The 15592-nt window shown below is 37.1% G+C and overlaps 3 protein-coding genes and 2 non-coding genes across 6 annotated transcripts; 3 read left to right on the top strand and 2 right to left on the bottom strand.

The window, feature by feature from the left end:
- The first annotated feature begins 206 nt into the window (after positions 1-206).
- On the top strand, positions 207-280 carry TRNAV-AAC. Its single transcript has one exon. It is a non-coding gene; the product is annotated as a tRNA-Val (tRNA).
- A 92-nt stretch (positions 281-372) lies between these two features.
- TRNAV-AAC lies at positions 373-446 on the top strand. The gene has a single exon. It is a non-coding gene; the product is annotated as a tRNA-Val (tRNA).
- A 320-nt stretch (positions 447-766) lies between these two features.
- On the top strand, positions 767-3385 carry LOC111793944. Its single transcript, XM_023676029.1, has 3 exons — positions 767-1011; positions 1534-1914; positions 2325-3385. The coding sequence occupies exons 1-3, from the start codon at positions 925-927 to the stop codon at positions 3141-3143; spliced, it is 1287 nt and encodes a 428-aa protein (XP_023531797.1). The 5' UTR covers positions 767-924; the 3' UTR covers positions 3144-3385.
- A 512-nt stretch (positions 3386-3897) lies between these two features.
- On the bottom strand, positions 3898-7783 carry LOC111792597. The gene is made up of 10 exons (XM_023674108.1): positions 7536-7783; positions 6946-7010; positions 6812-6858; positions 5496-6704; positions 5342-5414; positions 5126-5251; positions 4907-5032; positions 4744-4815; positions 4461-4659; positions 3898-4383 (listed from the first exon to the last, which is right to left on the bottom strand). Exons 1-10 carry the CDS (start codon positions 7678-7680, stop codon positions 4367-4369), a joined length of 2079 nt encoding a protein of 692 aa, XP_023529876.1. The 5' UTR covers positions 7681-7783; the 3' UTR covers positions 3898-4366.
- A 1796-nt stretch (positions 7784-9579) lies between these two features.
- On the bottom strand, positions 9580-15441 carry LOC111792342 (DUF21 domain-containing protein At2g14520). Of its 2 annotated transcripts, XM_023673737.1 has the most exons (11): positions 14968-15441; positions 13165-13241; positions 13006-13089; positions 12207-12320; positions 12032-12118; positions 11722-11861; positions 11538-11625; positions 10611-10684; positions 10399-10523; positions 10026-10294; positions 9580-9936 (listed from the first exon to the last, which is right to left on the bottom strand). In XM_023673737.1, exons 1-11 carry the CDS (start codon positions 15143-15145, stop codon positions 9892-9894), a joined length of 1281 nt encoding a protein of 426 aa, XP_023529505.1. In that variant the 5' UTR covers positions 15146-15441; the 3' UTR covers positions 9580-9891. The 2 variants fall into 2 exon arrangements, with proteins under 2 accessions (XP_023529505.1, XP_023529506.1); XM_023673738.1 differs by lacking the exons at positions 9580-9936; positions 10026-10294 and having other exon boundaries at positions 10399-10515.
- Positions 15442-15592: the final 151 nt, after the last annotated feature.

Here is a 15592-nt window from a genome sequence, read left to right as displayed (position 1 = left end):
ACTTGAGGTTGAAATTAGATAAAATAAAGTTAATAAATAAATAAATTTCATTTATTAGTAATTTAGTTCATCAATTAATGCTCAAATAAATTAATTTAAAAAAAAAATCCCAAATATTTAATAATTAGATATTTATATGAATTATTTAAATCTCGATATAAATATAAATTTAGTAATATATTTAATTTCTCGTAAAGGAACAAAACGGTGTCGTGGTGTAGTTGGTTATCACGTCAGTCTAACACACTGAAGGTCTCCGGTTCGAGTCCGGGCGACGCCACTTTTTAATTCTTTTCTTCTAATTATTATTTGTTCATTATTTATTACTTACCTATTTTAGTAATATATTAAAATTTCAATTGTCACCAAAACGTTGTCGTGGTGTAGTTGGTTATCACGTCAGTCTAACACACTGAAGGTCTCCGGTTCGAACCCGGGCGACGCCTTTTTTCCTAATTCCTTTTTATTTTTATTTATTTATTAAATTTTTTAAAAACGGCTGAAATTACGGAGGTAAGTGGGGCCCAGAGATTTTGAAGAAACTCCGAGACGCCGTTAAAATCCTCCGGTTCCCAAAGGAAGCGAAACGAAACGGAAGGCTCCCATCGTCCATCTCATATTCCAACACCGCCGACCAATAAGATCTCTCCATCTCTCCATCTCATCACTTCCTCAATCCCTATTGGTCAATCTTCATCCACGTCATCGTTCTCTTTAAAGAAACTCCGTTTTGCCTTCCTATTTAACCCCAGTATCTTCCCATTTCTCTTTCAATTCTTCCATTCGTTCTAGAATTTTCCCCCGAAGATTTTCTGTGGGTCGTTTTCCATCCAAATCGATTCATCGCCAGGAACAGGAAAACCAGAGATTTTGATCTTCGTTTCGTTTCGTTTTGTTTTGATTTTGTTGTTTTTTGATCGCATTATGGCTCTTCACGGGCTGCGCTGCCTTTTTCTCGGAACTCTTTTTGTTCTTCTTGCTCTTCATGCTTCCGCTGGATCTCCCCCTTCTGTGAGTAATTCTTCTCGTTTTCGTTTGCTTGTTTTTCCACTTTTGGAGGTTTTGATGGACCTGTTCATTTTATGATTGTGATTCTATTCAAATTATTATTCGTTAGTGTTTGAGGATTTGATGTTGGATTGTGGTTTCCTGTTTTAAATTCTGTGGTCATTTCATTTTTAATTTGCGAGTTTTGCGGATTTTGGTGGCTTTCTGCTTTTCTTGTGGTGTTTCATTGTTTCTATGACCAACCCATGGAATTTTATTCTTGTTTTGGTTTTGACGGATTTGATCATGCTTTCCCCTGTTTGTTTATATTTCTATGCAATTTGGTAATTATTTGATGCTTAATTTCTGGATACTTAGGGTTTTGATGGTTTTCTGTTCGTATTGTGGCGTTTTATTGTTTCTCTAACCAGCCGATTGATTTTTTTCTCAGTAACGATAATGGTTATTCATTGGATTTTAAAAAATTCTGATTATTTGATGTTTAATGTGTTGGTTTTGATGGATTTTATTGTTTTTTTTTAACAGTCTATTGTAGATGGGTTTACGAAGGATGTGAAGGAGTTGATTGGGAAGGGATTAGGGCTTGTGGCTGACGATTTGAAGATCACGGGATTCGATCTCAAAGATGCCAAGGTTGGGCATTCGGTTGCTTACGAGTTCGAGTTGGAGATCGATAACCAAGTTTTTCCATTGAAGTTTCTGGAAAATGCCCAACATTGGGAATACGTTGATTTGCCTATTTTTCAAATTCAAGAGCAGCCTCGAGCTCCTCAACATGGGGACGAGAATTTGTTGGTCCAGAAACGTAATACTGCCTCTGATTTGCCTGTCTTGGCTCCCTTTCAGCTCGCTGGACCGATGGAGCTCTGGATTCAGGATGCTGATGGCTTGAGGGTCTCCTTGCCTGTGAGTATTTTATCTGCTTTGAATTGGGTTCTTCTATTTATGTTCAAACCTTCTATTGCCATGGAGTCTTGCAATAATCTGTACTTTTGAGAATTTTCATGATCACCCATTCGATTAGGTGGTTTATTGCCATATTTGGGTGTTTTATCATGATTCCTACACTAGTGAACCTTCAATTTTGCATGATAAAGACCCATTTTTGTTCTTAATTTGATAACAGATATAGGTCGTCTTTTGTTCATTTGCTTGATCAATAGACATTGATATGGATTGAATAGCCAGTGTTCTTGAAGTCACCATTCAAAGTTGAGATATAATAAAATGATTGAATAGTTATAACCATCAAGAACATGAACTGGAACTTAGAATGCCTTATTCTCAAGTTTGATTGTTTGCCATTGAATTTGCAGCATGATGTGGATGCTGGTGTCTTGAAGAAGGTTGTTTTAGCAGATGGAGCAGTTGTCACTGTAACTGGGGCTAGGTCTGTTAGCCTGCGCCATTCGCTCAATCTTCCTCTCCCGCTCAATCGAACACGACCCGGTTTTGCATCAGGGCTTGTAGCCTTGGCTGAACAGCTCCACCACATTTCCCGATCTCAATCCGCCCCCATCCTTTCTCTTCGTATTGTCGGTCCTACCTCCCTCACTTCTTCTCCTAGCTTCAGCAACAAGCTCAAGCTCAAACGCCTTGCCCCTGGTCTAGTGGAACTCTCATCCCCTTCCAAAAAAAACATCCAAGCCATCCAGTCTCCTTCCCCTGTCCAGCTTCAAGCTGGAGCCCCTACCATGCTAACACCAAAGACATTCACAACGCTATGGCCAATTGCCTCCATCAATGGATCGAACTCGAAATTACTTGGCTTTGAAACACTTCTCACGTCCCTTCTCGGCCCCAAGGCAGACAAAAAAGGCTCCTTCAAGCTGCTGAAGGCTGACGTTTCCGCCCAAACAACCGTGAAGATTGGGTTTGGTGTCGACAAGAAGTTGAAAGAAGGAGATGGGATCAACTTGGAGGGATTTCCAGAATGGAGGACTAAGCCTGAGGTTGTGAGGATGCATTTCGAGGTCCTGGCGAAGGTCGACGGTGAGCGGATCATACCAGAGAGGGTGGTGCCAGTTAATCCAGTCGTTATCGAGGATACGGTGGCTCCTCATTTGCAACTGGGCAATGTGACTGTGTCGAAAACTCCAGTTGTTTACACCCCAGCTGATCCATTCACCATTTAAGCTGGAATCTGAAGGTTTGTTTTGAACACAGTGTCTTCGGGAGGAAAGTGTAAAAAGGATACAGATGAGTGTGAGTGGTGAGAGCATAGAGAAGGTCATAAATACTGTACAAATTATTGGTCATAAATTTTATATTTTCTTCTAGTTTCATTGGGCTAATGTAAGGCTTTTAACCCCATGCATTGCATGGTTCTCCTTAATTCATTCATCCTATTTATATCATAAAAGATTTGAATCCCTAATCAAGATACAGCTCTTCACATAAGTTGATTATCCCTGAGAGATTGAATCAAGAATTTTAATTTAGGAGATTAAAATTGTTGGCTAAATAAGATCAATGAATAGTTGATATCCATAGTTGTAAATGATCCATAGTTGTAAATGATATTATTTCAAAATGGAAGAAACGCTAATTTCAAATATTATACAATCGACAATGGAGAGAGATATTATACAATCGACAATGGGGAGAGAATTTCAACACGATGGACTAGTGACAATTTGAAATAACAAAATGATATATGAATTTGAAATAACAAAATGATATATGAAAACTGATACTTTTTGGTAAATCTAATCCTTGGCTTAAGTTGGTATGAAAACTGATACTTTTTGGTAAATCTAATCCTTGGCTTAAGTTGGTATGAAAACTGATAGTTTTCGGGTAAATCTATAGTTAATATCAATTGTTATAATTAAAATAACATTTTCGGTCAACTATTAAATTTGTGACCAACTGTTAAACATTCTCAAATTTAATTCGAAGATAAGAGTTAGGAAATTATAAGATCAAGTTTGACAATTTAATAAAAATAAAAGAATTAAATAAAGTCCAAAGGGTAGGCATAATCCAACAAAGTCCGACCCCCAAGGGTATTATCCTATGTTTCAAATTCTTACAACTCTCACACACACTCTTTGCTTAGAGATGGGCTATGTATAAACTAAACCTAAATTCTAACATACAATTCAATGATTTAATTGAACAAACCGAAAGCAATCCACAATCCAATGCACTAACCTGATAACTCCGGTGAGGATAATCACGATCACCTGACCCAATTTTCTTGAGCAGCTCCTCGGTACATGATTGCTATGAACATTTGGCTCCTTTGAAATAGTTGCAGGCCTTGTCTTTCGACATAATAATGTGTCGGATGTTTCTTTAGCGTCTTTGTGGCTCACTGTGTTCTTATTGCAATGAGTAAGCCGGATGGTAACCACTAGAGAAGCCATTTCCCTTTGGAGAAAAACTTTCATATTTCAGAACACTATAGCTATGATTTAAGGTTCAAATGTATAATATATGTTACTTACCTACGCGAGGCGGCTTCCTAACATTTGTCTGCATCTTTTCTAGTTTGCTTCTTTTCAGATTCTCATCTGGCTTGGTTGATCTCTCTTTAGCAGGTTTGAGCTGACGGCAAAGGCTCTGTTTCTGGTGTTGTTTTAAAGCAACGCAATTTTGTGAATCTGCTTTTTTGTTGTTGTTTGAGGAATCTGGTACTGTTCTTCCCTGTTAATATCGCAGATGTTAGCTAGATCTTTGGATGAAAACAAACAAACAAACCAGTTCTTCTTTAATACCATACCAACTTACTTGTTGATCATCTGGGGTTTTTCTCTGTAACACCCCTTGTTCATATTCAACATGATCATCGCATCCAGAATTCTAGCAAAAAGAATGAAAATATATTTATATATTTGGACCCATCCGAGCAGGGGGGAGGGGGTTGAAGAACATTTGATTGAAGAGGGCTCACTTGGTGAACCGTGGATTGAGTTTTTCTCTGTAACTTGTCCCCATGAAACCTTCGAGATGCAGTGATGTCTTTCAACGGGCAATTAAGCTTTTTCCCCAAGTTTGCTTCCCTTAGTACAACTCTTTCCTAAACCCACCAACCAATTGATATCAGATTAGCGATGTGAAGAGATACGATAAACCAATAATCTTGGTGGTGAATGAGAGAGAGATAACACACATCAGTTCTTAGCCTGAATGGCTTCGGGTTCGTGGACTTTGGTTTGCTGGGTTTCAGCCCATGAGCACCAAGTGCAGCAGGGGTGGTGTTCTCCTTTAGAGTCTTCTTCTTCAATACTCCATTGACCTGCATCATTTTATCTATCATTATAGCAAGCAGAAATCGAGATAGATGAAGTAACAATATCATAGTAAAAAGGCCAAGAAATTAAATTACCTTTGCTGTATTTTTAGATTTCTCAAGTTTTCCAAATGGCACTCTTTCAGACTGGTCGGAAGAATTGTTTACCCTGCAAGGTTTCCTTCAACAAATCAATAATCTGAACAAGATATTCATTCAATTCTTGGGAAAAATTAGATCGATCCATTACCTGTTGTGTTTAGGTGCGGTATTTTCATCTGTGATGGTTTCACTTTCGTGCACTATATCATCATCAGAGGACACTGCATTTTCTTTATCATCAATCTCGTGTTCTGAGATATTTATCTGTATTTCCCCTGATTTCGTTCTCTCCTCATGATTGGATTCTTGATTCTTCTCGTCCTCCACTTGGCTTAGAACTAATTTGAAATCACTTGCTTCTGAATTTGATATTGAAGTCTCATCATCTTTGAAGTTTTTGGACCCATTATCTGTGTTCTCGTCCAGGGGCTCCTCAATCTGCAAAACCTTTTCATCTTGAATACCTTCATCAATTTCAGCTACATTTTCTTTATCACCACTCGCAAGATATTCTGAAATATTCAACTCTAATGCATCTATTTTGGCTATCTCTTCATGATTGTTTTCGGAATTTGAAATTGAAGTTTCATTAGAGTCTTTGGACAGATTATCCGAATCTTCAGATCTTGGAAGTTCATCTTGATTTCCTTCAATATTCTTAGCAGAACTTGGCAGAGCAGACCCTTGCATCGAAACATGCCTTGATTTATCATCAATATCCATGTCACTGGCATCCTCATCAACAATATCTTGGCCCATGTGATCAGGAAGAGGCGGTTTTAAGTTCTTTTCTTTGCTTCTCCTCTTCAAAACTCTTGCAGATTTAGCATCCCGACGTTTGCAACTGTAAGTTCCTAATGAATCAAAAACTCGGCTCTTTACCTCACGTCCTCTGAACTTTCTTCTTGAAGGATCCAGAGGCAACGGCTGTCCATCCCCTAATCGATTCTTCTTCGCACTAGTAATCTCAAGTTTCTTCATTGCTGCACATAAAGTTTTCACAGGGGTACTCATTTCTATTGAATTTTTCTTTTTCGCATCTTTCTTTGGAGATTGAAAGATCAAAGCCTTAGCTACCGTTGTAGTCTTTGGCATTTCAGCTAATGTAGTCTTAGGATTTTTAACACTCAGAAACCCATTGGAATTTGATTTAAGCTTCTTGTTTCTTGGAGTGGTCATGGCCTTCGCATGAACTTGTCTTGCCTTTGCATTCAGTGTCGTAGTAGGCTTGGGAATAGGCGGTCTAGATTTCACTCTTGCATCCACTATCCTATTAGAGATGGAAGATATCAGAGCTAGTCTGGCCACTCTAGATTTTGAAGACTTGGGAGGAGCTGTAAGTGGGCACTTCAGATTCCTAATAGTTACACAAAATGATGCTCAAAATTATCATTCATGGGAGAACATTGGGAAAGAAAATGGAAAATAGAAAGAAGAAGAAGAAGATAAGTTTTAGATTTAGACCTTCGAGCTCTCTGAAGCCGAACATTCGGACTCCTCGCTGCCATTACCTGTTTGATTCAACACTTTCTTACATGAAAATGAAACAACAAATTAGAAAATCCGCTTACAGAGAAGCTTAATCAACAACAACATACCCGCATAACAAAGTTTTTGTAAATAACTTCAGAGTCCATTTCTTCTGGATGCTTCTCTTCACAACCTACATTTTAGTAAGAATGAAATAATCTGTTTCTGTAATAAATTGAACGAATATTGTTTCCACTTTGAGCTCTTGAGAACAACACTAGGTTAAACTCAACAAATTACAGTACAGATAACGCAAACAACAAAATGGATTTAAAACAAATGAACCATTGTATATGCAAATAAACTAATAATTCGAATGAATTAAAGAACTTCATCTACCAGCTACTCCAATTGAAAATAATTCAAAATTCAAATACATCAGTTCTCAGTAGCATCGCAACAGAGTATAGTAATCAACGCCTGTTCTTCTCCATTTCCTAATTTCCACAGCAGAAGTAGTTCTCAAGCCAAAAGCCAAAAACTCACACAAAATCGAACATCACAGAGAACAGTAACGTAATTCGCAGGATGAACAAACTGAGGTTTAGACCTACAATTCTCCGAGAGTTGAATTCCATTTCCAACAGACTGAAGAAAAAAGGACTTCAAACCCTAACTAACACTGAAACAAAATCAGAGCAAAAGAGAAGAAACAAACCGACTCGGGAGCAGAACCAGTAGCGATCATCGGGAATGAAGTGATCGGAAACGGTGAAGTCAACGAACTTAGGCGCTTCGATCATCTCGTAGAAATCTTCGCCTGGATTGTCAGTAGTAGACTTCACAGCTTGAATCTCCTCCATCGTCACTGCAACTCAACAAGATCTAGAGAGAGAATGAGAGAGGAAAGGTTAACAGATGAGAGTAGCGATCAGAATTCAAGTTGTAGAGAGAGAGAGAGAGAGAGAGAGAGAGAGAGATGGCGAGGTAACCGAGGACAAATTTTAAATTGTCGCATTTCTGCAAGTAGCCGTTGGAGAAAGGTTTCGAATTCGGACAGGCCATGAGGGCATTTTCGGGATTTTGTAAATCTTTTGGGACCCGAATCCGAATCCGAATCCGACCCGGACCAATGTAATTTTTCCGACAAAAAAGAAAAAAAAAACCGTTTCAGAAATTTGGCCAAATTATTTTGTGGACCCCACCCAAAATATTTATATTGGGTCTAATTTAACTAATTAAGATATTCAAAATTAAACGTTTAAATCTAACGTGTTGTTAACTAATCCTAGCCCTAATATCAATGATTCCTAAAGATATGAGACGTTTGGTAATTTACCGTGATACTTCAAGTAAAAGGATCAGGTTGCGTACTGTTGCAATACAAGAAGACTATTGGTTCTGTTTCGTGTTAAATAAAAAATCACGAGCTTAATTATATATACGTATATCTCGTGTCAACTAAAAAATTCTCACCTGAATATAGTCGGATAGAATAAGACACCTATAAATTTTTGTAAATTTGAATATAAACTTTGATGAACGTTTTAATAAATAAATTGAATCTTTAGCTTTCAACTTAAGATTGGAATAAAGTTTCAAAAGGTTACAACTTTTACCTTTAATAAGTTATATTTTTCCTTTTAAATTTTCGAAGATTCATTTGAGATTGTAAATTAATGATGTGTACGAATAGATTAATGAGATTTTCACCGTCCCTATCTACTATCTAGTGAAATCGCAGTCGAATATACAGGTTAGCAGAATCAAGGAATAAAGAAGATTATGTTAAGTTTGACTATATTTTGATTTTGTGAAATGACAGACGTATAGCTTGACTATATTTTTACTTCATTTATGTTATTAGTTATGGTCCGTATTTGTTAAAATTGATCATTTGTTATCGAGTTATTTAGCTAAAGTTGAATTCAAATACTGAAAATAAAAATTTTATATTATCAGTGGAGTTGATTCATAAATTTTTTTTTTTTGTTCATTTTGAATATAAGCTCTCATGACTTTACTTTAGACTTTCCCTCACTCCAACGAGATAGTATTATTTGATTATAAAGTCACGATCATTCCATAAATTAGCCGATGTGGGGCTTTCATTTAACAAGTTTTAAATAGAGTTTTTCGAAATTTAGTTGCAAATCTTAATTCAAGATTTGAATAATAGTAAATATATATTTTACTTATTAATATTTTTAATTTTATTATAAAAAAAATTGAATGAACAACTCAATTGAATATTTTATAGTTGCGTGGTAGATTGTTAGAGTCTCACACTGACTAATTAAGAGGAATATCACAAGTAAATAAGTAAGGGCCACTTTATTTTGACACGAGACTTTTTGAGAAAACCAAAAAACAAAGTCACAAGAGTTTATATTCAAAGTGTATAGTATCATACCATTGTGAAGGGACGTTGTTCCTATGATATGGTATGAGAGTCATGCCCTAACTTAAAATTCTCAAGTGTCAAGCAAAGAAGTTAAGAGTCTCGAAGGTATAACATGGTGAAAATCCGTGATTAAACTCTATTAAACTAGCAATATGCTCCAAAAACAGGCGTCGTCAAGGGATGCTCAACGTAGACAAATATCATACCATTGTGAATGAGTTACGGTTCCTGTAAGTTGAGTCTAAAAAAAATATCTGAAACTCAACTCAACCCAATCCAACCTAGCTCATGAACATTCATGAACATTCTTGACCTTTGATTTGGAGAGATTTAACCAAAGCACAACTGGAAAAAACTTCTAAAAACCGCATAAACTAAATTAGAACGAAGTTGAATCGAGCTCATACACTAATTTAACCCTCAAAAGCTTCTAAAATTTGAGTTTTCTCTTCTATTTACTTTGAGACTGTCTTTTCATCTCTTAAACATCTAAAATACTCATTCTCTGGTTGTATAATACGAACACAAACTTCTCTCCTTAACCCTCAAAAGCTTAGCTTTACCATTTCGTGGGTTCCAACATCTATTAAGAGCCTCAACATATTCAACAAATATTTTCTATGTACGTATATAATTTAGAACATACCATTCATTCTTTGACTAACAACTATCATGAGTCCTCTGTTTGATGATCAGTCTCATCAAATATCTCCTCCTGTCAAAAACAAACATTGATACTAAAAAACCATCCTATGTCGAAAACAAACGAATAATTATGTCATGTGCAGCATGAACAGATACTACCTGTAATAGTTCTTCAATGACATCTTCCATTGTTATAACACCCACAGCTTCTTCCTCGACGAGCTTAGGGAGAGGGTTTTCATCTATTTTTAGGATATCAGAGTACATATCTTTTGTCCATTTCTTGCTTCTAGAACTACCACTCCTGAATGAACTATTTGCGGGAAAGCTTTTACACTTCTTAAATGATGTCTTAATCTTCATGGCTTTTTCTTGGGAAGGTGAAGGCCTTTCACCATCCACATCAATTCTAACTTCTTTCTGGGAATCTAGTTTGATTGAGCAGTTCAATTAATATAATGCCTACCAAAACCAGAATCTGAATATCTAAACAGAGTAATGACTTGTGTATAATGAACACAGAGGCACGTACCGTCGCCCGGTTGTTCATCGGGTTTTCCATTCATTTTGTTGCATTGTTTAACAACAATGGCCATGTGGCTATGACCTTTCTGGAACTCATTCAGAATGTCATATAATGGCAAAGTTTCTGGAACTCTGTAATGAAATTGTCTATATCAGAATGATACTGGAATTTGAACTATCAAATTTAAAAGAACTATATCCTTTCTGCCACCAATGTACCTTGGAATCCTTCGAATGGTAACATTCTTTACTGGAATTTCATCATCTGGGTGGATTGTAAGCAAATTTTTAACCTGATATAGAAAGCCAAAGGTGTTAAGAAAAAGGAGAAATTACCTTTTTGCAACAGAGAATAGATGCATTCTCTAACAGCTCAAGCCCACCGCTAGCAAATATTGTTCTCTTTGGGCTTTTACTTTCGGGCTTTCCCTCTAGGTTGTTAAAATGCATCCAAATTTTTAACCTTATAAAGAGTGCTTCGTTCTCCTCCCCAATCGATGTGGGATCTCACAATCTACTCCCTTTGGGGCCCAGCGTCCTCATTAGTACTCATTCCTTCCTCCAATCGATGTGGGACCCCCGATCCACCCCCTTCGGGGCCCAACGTCCTTGCTGGCACGCCACCTCGTGTCCACCTCATTCGGGGTTCAGCCTCCTCGCTAGCACATCGCCTGGTGTTTGGCTCTGATACCATTTGTAACATCGGTTGGATTGTGAGATCAAACGTCGATTGAGGAGGAAAACGAATCATTTTTTCTAAGGGGGTGGAAATCTCTCCCTAGTAGACACGTTTTAAAAATCTTGAGGAGAAACCCGAAAGGGAAAGCCTAAAGAGAACAATATCTGCTAAGGTGGGGTGGGTTTGAATTATTGCACATTGTGTTGGAAAAGTTGGAGATTACAGATCACACGTGAATGACATAAATAGAAATATGCAAAAGAATGTGCTGTTGATATTGAAAAATGGGAGTGAAGCCTCCAGTTTTGCATCCAATTACTCCATATCCAAATAATGTACAAATGACAAGATGACAACCAACAATAGTAATGCTCGAGAAGAGGCCTCTAAATCAAGAAAAGGTCATAAAATTCATTGTATAGAGGGTTGTTTGATGCGATATGAGCAGAGATGATTAACAAGTTTACCAGGATAAGACCGATTATGTTGGTTTGTTCTTCATAATAAACTGGCACCCTGCTATGCCCTTTCGCCAAAACGAGATTCATTAACTTCCTGTGCAATCATCACAAATATATCAGAAGCTATGAATTGGAAGTAGTGAATTATGAAGGTGAACATTTATAGTCTTATTCTCAACATGCATATGACCTATCGAGCTTTGCATTAATGTCAATTACAAAAGTTTCAGATATGGGAGTCATGGCATCACTAGCAGTTTTCTCAGTAAGTTCAAGTGCTCCAGCAATGATAGTGGTTTCATCATGTGTCAGCTCTCCACCCTTTCCAGCCTGTTACAGGTTAATCTCGGACATTAGTGGTAGAATATGGAAGCAGAAAAGAGAAGCAAAGGTCTGCTTCAAAATTAAAAACAACAAATATTTGTTAATGTTAAACATGTCATAAGTCTACCAAAAATTTAAAATAAACATAACCCCACACAAAATATAAACTTATATACCTCATTACCGTGCATATTCACAAGTGCTTTGAGCTCAGCTCTACGGAAAAGGGCCACATGTCCATGGCCCAGTAGAAAGTCTAGTAACTGAAAATCACGTTTAACATAAATATTTTAGGAACCATTTGGAACAATAATGTAGCAAACTTTAGTAACCCAAGTCCTCAATGTCTACCTTGCTGATTGGATATGCAATAGGGAAGCAAATCCAGACAAGAACACGAACAAAAGGAGCAACTGTTGATCCAATTGCCAAACCATAACGAGAGCAAACAGATTGTGGTATAATCTGTACATCAAAGTAAATAGATTTCATCAAATTTACCCCTTAGCTTTGGTACCAACTGAAAAATGTGAACTGAGGTATCAATATCGTTACAGCAAAAAATTGTGCTGAATCAACTCTGGTGTAATGACTCAAGCTCACCGTCAATAAACATTATCTTCTTTGGGTTTTTCGTTTCGGGCTTCCCCTCAAAGTTTTTAAGGTTTCCACACTCTTATAAAGAATGCTTCATTCTCCCCCTAACCGATGTGGGATTTCACAATCCACCCCCTGCGGAGACCAGCGTCCTCGCTGGTATTCGTTCCTCTCTCCAATCGATATGGGATCACACAATCCACCCCCTTCGAGTTGGAGAGGGGGACGAGTGTCAACGAGGACGCTGGGCCCTGATTGTGAGATCTCACATCGGTTGGGAAGGAGAACGAAACATTTTTTATAAGGGTGTGGAAACCTCTCTCTAGTAGACACATTTTAAAAACCTTCAAGGGAAACTCGAAAGGAAAAGTCCAAAAATAACAATATCTGTTAGCAGTGAGTTTGGGCGGTTAGATTACAGTATGCTTCAATGACAGAGTTGCAGATCCATAATGCAATCCTTGAGTGACCTAGCTAATATTTAATGGAATAACAAAATGAACAAATATTCCAAACTTGCATAAAAGCCCATATCTTAGATAATTCCTCTGACCTCGCCAAATAGAAGAATCAATGTCACCGAGATTAAAACAGCACCCCAAGCTGTAACTAGACTGTCAAGGAAAATAGGAAGTGCCTGCAAGAACAGTTATATTTACTCTGTGTGGTCAACCTTCTACACACTAATTCGCTACACTTCAATAAAATGTACCTCCATGGCTGCTGCATTGCAAATCAGTAGGGTGCACAGCAATAAATGCTGGTTTTTTACTACTGGCATTATCTTTGCTGTTCAAAAGCAAGTGAATTATTATGAAGAGATTTTAATCACAACACAGAGACTCTGATTGAAGTTCAAAAAGAAAACCATTACAAACAGGTATAAGATACATTCCTCTGAACCTTAAGTCAGCGGAATTAGATTTCTAAAAATGATAAATTATCATATTTTTATTATCAAATGCATGACTTTTCAAGTGTCATTAGAAAAAAAATAATAATAATAAAGAAAAAGAAAGACACATGCTTATTGTTTTTTAATCTTCGAATAACATAATTTAACAAGATTAGTAAGAGCTTTAAAGAATTAGGGAATATCCATTCCAATGTTTAAGTCAACCAAGCAAGCCTCTTGTTGCAGATTCTGAAGTTCATTAATGACAATTATATTTCTTAAATAAGATTACTGGTCAAACACCAAAATATTAATGGAGAAACTCCCCTAGACCTTAATTTTCAATCATGTCAACAAAAGTTGAAGAAGCAAACCATCTCTAAGATTGAATGTGAGAGTTCTCATCAAAGAAAATACGAGACATAATTTAACACGCTCCATTGTGAAAGTTTTCTATGGTAACACAATCCTCCAGCCATTTTAGAGCTATTAGATCAACATCTCAATTGATCTGAGCATAGTTTAACTGTTCCAAGATCGAGTACCTCCCCTTATGTGTCATAGGTTCTAATCCCTCCCTTCCCCTCATCTATAAAGTATAGTTGTCAAGTATCAAAAACATTTAGCCAGATAGAATAATAAGAAAAGAACTTCAAGAAACAAAAAGAAGAAACTCCCTTGCACCTTAGGGTCTAAAGGATCTTCCAAAGTCATCCCAAACTAGTGGGTAACTTTTCAGCTACAGTTTGACACTGTTACATTTTGACCATTGATACATCCTTATAGAGGACTAAAAGTTAGTAGAAAGTACATTGAAAAAGGCGTCGTATTGATCCTTTTTTTGACCCACCCAATTTGGGGGAAGGAACAAATGAAGAAATGGAGATAAAAAAAAATGAAGAATCAAAACAGAACAATATAATTTATCAGACTTCCTCCCACCCGACACCCGATTAGAAATTACGACTCTCCACAATGGTATCAGTTAGAAATCATGACTCTCCATACTGGTATAACATTAATGGTATAATATTGTCCACTTTACGCATAAGTTTTCATGATTTTACTTTGGCTTCCCCAAAAGGCTTTGTACCAATGGAGATATTTTCCTTACGAATGGAGATATATTCCTTACTTATAAACCCATGATAAATATATCATAGAACCTCATTTGAAGCTTATGGAGTCGTGGAACAGCAAGCCCAGCATAACACATCAAGAAGCAGATGGGAACAATCTTTTAATCCTTATCCAATTACATGTCAGTTCCCTTTCCTCAATTAGATGCTCCCCAAAAACAGATTCAACATATTCCATCAACGGTGAATCTCAAGGTTTTTTTCCCCTCATATTTCTAAGTCAAAAAAGAAAAACAGGGGAAGCCTCAAATCAACATTAGACACGATGAAAACAAATTGGCTGTAGATAACAATAAAATATACCCAATCAAAAGAAAAGGGGGAAAAAGAGGACTNAAAAAAAAAAAAAAAAAAAAAAAAAAAAAAATCGAATAGGTACAGTAAACGGCCCCACACAACAAACTCGTTCATCCAATTCCACCTCACATTTCCGGAGTGGGAAAGCGGATCAATTAACCATAAAAAGAAAGAGAAGTTTTACCGGCGTACTTGCGATCCTTGGGGGTGCCAGACTTGGCAAGAACTTCGAGATCAACGAGGCTCATCGACATAAGGCCGAGGGTGAGGCCGGACATCAAGCCGGCAAAAATGACCAAGAAGGCGATGATGAGTATGTGGATGAAGAAATTAGTGCTGCAGCATTCGTAATCAACGGCCATTGAATTGAGAGGAAAGAGCGTTTGACGGCGAGTTCAGCTTCAGAGGCCGGCGTTGAGTTGAAGGCGACGGAGAAGGTCCATTAACGAAACAGTTGCAGAGAAAAGAGGGAGAGGGAGAATATACGTTGATTGGGGAAGAGAGAGAGAGAGAGGAGAGAGAAAGTGAACGTGTACAGTAGAGAGAGAGAGAGAGGGATGGAGGAAGAAGATGATGATGCCGATGGATAGGGGAAGTGAGCGTAGCGAAGGAAACGGAAGACGCTGTTTCCGGTGATATTAATAGGGACCTAACTGCAATAATCACAAATTTCAACATTTAATTATTTTTTGCTAAATTAATAATAATATATATATATATATATATATATATATATATATATATATATATTCTTATGTTTCATAAATAAATAAATATATAATCAATAATTATTATTTGAGGGGAATTTT

The sequence above is a fragment of the Cucurbita pepo genome, chromosome LG04, assembly GCF_002806865.2.
Source record: "Cucurbita pepo subsp. pepo cultivar mu-cu-16 chromosome LG04, ASM280686v2, whole genome shotgun sequence".
Lineage (NCBI taxonomy): Eukaryota > Viridiplantae > Streptophyta > Magnoliopsida > Cucurbitales > Cucurbitaceae > Cucurbita > Cucurbita pepo.
The sequence above is the reverse complement of the archived record's forward strand: the minus strand, read 5'-3'. Positions and strand labels throughout refer to the sequence as shown.